Source organism: Trypanosoma rangeli (assembly GCF_003719475.1).
Source record: "Trypanosoma rangeli strain AM80 chromosome Unknown Tra_15.4_contig_00555, whole genome shotgun sequence".
Classification (NCBI taxonomy): domain Eukaryota; phylum Euglenozoa; class Kinetoplastea; order Trypanosomatida; family Trypanosomatidae; genus Trypanosoma; species Trypanosoma rangeli.
Genome location: NW_021706304.1, coordinates 4,908 through 8,855, shown reverse-complemented (window position 1 = coordinate 8,855; position 3,948 = coordinate 4,908). Strand labels below are relative to the sequence as shown.

Genomic DNA, 3,948 nt, shown 5'->3' with positions numbered 1-3,948 from the left:
AGATCTGGTAGAAGCTACAACTAAAATTAAACCGCAGATGCTCGTCCTGCAACTGCATCTGTCGTGCGCGGTCAAACACAAGCTGGATGAGACGAGGAATAATGCCGTGCTGTCGGGGAGGCGTGTTAAATTTGGGCCTAGGATTCCCGCTGCCGTGCCGCAGGTAATCAATGCCCTCCACAGTGTACGTTTTCCCGCTCCCTGTCTGCCCGTAGGCGAACACAGTGGCGTGAAAGCCATTAAGAACGTGGTCAATCATCGGAACCACCTCCTGCATGACATTCTCTTGCGTGGACTCCGGCGGAAGGACCCGGTCAAAGGTAAAACAGCGCGTGTCCTCCTGGCCTTTGCCGCTCACAAACACCCGACCCTCGTCTTTTGCTCCAAACGAAACACGGCAACATTTGTCATTCTTTTCCTCCGGTAGCTGTGGACGGCAGCGCACCACCACCTTGAAGGCGCTACGCATTGCCTCTATCCTTGGCATAAACAACGGAGAGGAGGAGGGGAGGGGGTTTATTTCTCAAATTTCATGCTCTCAAAGAAGTTGATAATAAACGTGCACATCGGAACATAGGTATTTGTTTTTGTTTGTGTTTTGCTATTTGTACATATATTTATACAATTAAGAAAACCTTTCGTGAAAGTGATACATTCACAGTAATAACAATGAGCTTGACTTGTTCTTGGAATGCATATACGTTGCAAATGTTACACATAATTTCTTTCTAGGATGACGAACTGATGTTTATCTTCGTTGTGCTGCAGTTTCTCTCAAGTATTTATTTCTCCTTAATTCTTCCGCAAGAGCACCGGATATTTGCCTCCCTAACGCATGTAGATAATCCACTTTTGCCTTTACATGTTCTGAAAACTTTGCCATTTCCTCAAGTTGACATCGCCGTTCTACCTCTATCGTCGCTAACTGAGCAGAACGCTCTTTGCATTCCACAGCAAGTTCTTGGCAACGGTCCAGGCAGCGATCTGAAAACACCATGCCATTCATACTGTACGTCGCCTGCACGTTTGAGGGTGGGCGGATACCAACATGTCTTGCAAATGGGGCGTCATTTCGAGTGGGTCTCCCCGACCAGGTTGCCTCAATGCCGTTTTCTCTCTGAGCCTGTACGGGTAGCATAGGCCCGTTCTTAGTTAGACACCGCCTGGGGCCTCTCTTCTGTCGATTATTCACTACAACTGATTCTGTCAGCCATTTAGACGTCAAAGGGGACGACGATTTAATTATACCTCCCCGCAACGTTTCTACAGTAGGCAACTCTTACAAGAGAAATACCCCTATACTATTTCGTTTCTTGTTGGGTAGAGGCTGACACACACATACGCATGTATATTCGCGCAGGGAAGAATAACAGCTTTAACCGAAACCCACGCCTCAGCGAAAAAAACAACAACAACAACAACGACAACAAAAGCAACCGCAGTAACTCTCATCTTTCCTGGCACGGCCAAAACCCCACACGGTAAAATCGCTAAAGAAAGAAAAGAAACACACACACAACCAAAAAAAAAAAAAAACTAACAACAATAAAAGACCTGCAATATACAATAAGTATGTTTAAATTACCGCCTTTCATCGGCCACCCGGAATGTTGTTCTTCCCACCATAAAAAGATGTGCCGTATCTACCGCTTTTTTTATTGAGAAAAAATTTCAGCCGTTTGGTTGGTTGCAACTTTTGGTCAAGCATGTTCTGTTGCTGAAGTGACACCGCCACGCTTGGATCACGGCTCACATCCGTGGCGAGCTTCTTCGCGTTGATAAAGCGACGATGTAGGACGGGGACTGGTGTGTAATCCTCCAGCTGAAATTGTCTCCGGGCAGGCTTGCTAAAAAACTCGCGGCTTCGGTACGCCATATCAGGATTTTCACTTTGCACAATATAATGCTGCCTTACTGCGTATTGAGGGTCGAGACCGTACAGCTCGTACTCCTTGGTTTGACGGTCAATATCCTTTGCATCAACCTGCGTGAGCTTGACATCGACAACGTGATTGCTGAAATCCACGTCTAACTGAGAGGCAATCTCCCGCACACGTTTGGCGTCACGCTTGTCGGTGACAGTGTAGACCCAGCCAAGATTTCCTAGCCGACCGGTGCGACCACACATGTGCTGAAAGGAGCATGCCGTGCGGGGACAAAAAGTGATGAACACATGAGAGACAAGTGGTATGTCAATGCCAAACGCCTCAGACTCCCGAAGAAGCAGAAACTTCCACTTCTCACAAAACTCACCATCATGGTAAACCTCTGAAAAAAGTTTGACATTCATACCAAGACCGCGCATTTTTGCGCGCACCTGCAACAGGTCATCCTCGTAGCGAATAAATATCACGGCACGTCCGGGGATGGTGCTCCGGGCATTCCAAATTAGTTTTACAAGGTACGCGTAGGCATCCTCGTGGTACAAATAGAAGCTAAAAAGACAGTGAATTGTGGAAGGAATACACACAGACGAGAGAACAATGGTGTGCCGCTCAAGTTTCACACAGAGTGCTTTTAAATGGTCCTTGAGATGCTCATCCATATCAGCCGACACAAATCCAAGCTGTAAGATAGAACGAATGTGCGGCCCTGGAAGTTGATGCAGTGTTCCCACGAGCAACTCGCAAGCTAGTGGATTCCTCAAACGTTCCCGCACCTTCGTCACTGGAGCACTAGGTGGCAGCATGGGTATTTGTACGCCAACATCATCGACGTACACACGTCTCAAGTAACCAAAGGCCTCAAACTCCATCTTTTTTTCAAACAACAACTCACACATGGTGTCTGCGGTTGTAATGAAGATGCGCACTGGACCATGATCACTCTGCAATGAACGCTGAAGCGCGCGGTAGTACGTCTCATAACCATCTCGATGGGCCCCTAGATACATCCACGACCAATCATCCCGCGGACGGTCCACCACTGTCCCTCCCAAGGAACCACAAATTGCTCGAAGCTGACTGTGTGCATGCAATGCCGTCAGCATGTCTTTTGCCACAAATACGTTGAGACCCACTGCTTCGGATCGAACACACTGCAGTAAGGCAAGAAGGAGCCCACTTGTCTTGCCACTTCCTGTTACCCCATTAAAGAGAACATCATTGTGATCCTCGTGTAGAAGCGCCAAAAGCAGACGGCACTGAAGACGTGTAGGTGCTGGGCCGTACTTGGCGAGCGCCCTGTCACTCAGAACCGGGTCCAATCCAAGAGAAAACCACGCCACACCTCCCTCGTCCTTTGCTGACGGCAACTTGCGACGCGAATTCCATGCTGCAGGCAAGGATGACGAAGATGAGGATACCAAAGCGTTAACCGCAAGGTCCTCTTCAATAACGTGTCTAGTACGCTCACGAAGAGATTCCATCACCGTGCCCTCTAAATCAGTTTCAGTAATGATCTTACTTCCAATGCCCTTTTGATAGTCGGCACACAGCTGCTCAGCGAGCAATTCCTCCATGTTATTCAAAGGAGTATTTGATATTACGCTTTCATCTGCTGTTTCTTCAGCATTCTGAGCGAGCGTCGCTTCTGTGGCTTCTAGCAGCGCCGTTGCACCATGCCCTTCGAGGATAAACGTGCGATTAGAACCTGCCCGTTTTGGTTGCGGTAGCAGCGCTAGTGGTGAACGCTCTGTGGAGCTGTAGAGCCGCTCGGTCATGGAACGCTCCAACGCCTCTGTCGATGACCACAGCCTCTGCTGGTAACGGTAGTAATTACCCTGCCCGTTCTTGCGGAGTTGCTGCACCAGTCTAAAATCCTCGTACTGATCCAGAACACTCCGCAGGCCCTTACTCTGGCTGGACTGAATCACACGACGAATGCCAACATGAATCGGAGGCACGTATCCACCACAATACGTTATGCCTGAAGTTTGAGGCACCCGGCGCATGTTGTGCTACACAGTTGTGTGTGTGTGTGTGTGTGTGTGTGTGTGTGTAGTAAACG

General features: G+C 48.6%; 3 protein-coding genes across 3 annotated transcripts, besides 4 other annotated features; all 3 read right to left on the bottom strand.

Moving 5' to 3' along the window:
- Positions 1-487, bottom strand: TraAM80_09312 (putative kinesin-like protein; the record flags this gene model as incomplete). Its single annotated transcript, XM_029386004.1, has 1 exon — positions 1-487. A coding segment is annotated over one exon (487 nt), but the record flags the coding sequence as incomplete, so codon positions are not given.
- A 90-nt stretch (positions 488-577) lies between these two features.
- Positions 578-609: a sequence feature (A-rich).
- Positions 610-748: 139 nt separating this feature from the next.
- On the bottom strand, positions 749-1,138 carry TraAM80_09311 (uncharacterized protein; the record flags this gene model as incomplete). Its single annotated transcript, XM_029386003.1, has 1 exon — positions 749-1,138. The coding sequence occupies one exon, from the start codon at positions 1,136-1,138 to the stop codon at positions 749-751; it is 390 nt and encodes a 129-aa protein (XP_029234138.1).
- Positions 1,139-1,401: 263 nt separating this feature from the next.
- Positions 1,402-1,437: a microsatellite.
- Positions 1,438-1,492: 55 nt separating this feature from the next.
- Positions 1,493-1,551: a microsatellite.
- A 40-nt stretch (positions 1,552-1,591) lies between these two features.
- TraAM80_09310 (putative ATP dependent DEAD-box helicase) lies at positions 1,592-3,892 on the bottom strand (the record flags this gene model as incomplete). Its single annotated transcript, XM_029386002.1, has 1 exon — positions 1,592-3,892. The coding sequence occupies one exon, from the start codon at positions 3,890-3,892 to the stop codon at positions 1,592-1,594; it is 2,301 nt and encodes a 766-aa protein (XP_029234137.1).
- Positions 3,893-3,907: 15 nt separating this feature from the next.
- Positions 3,908-3,940: a microsatellite.
- Positions 3,941-3,948: the final 8 nt, after the last annotated feature.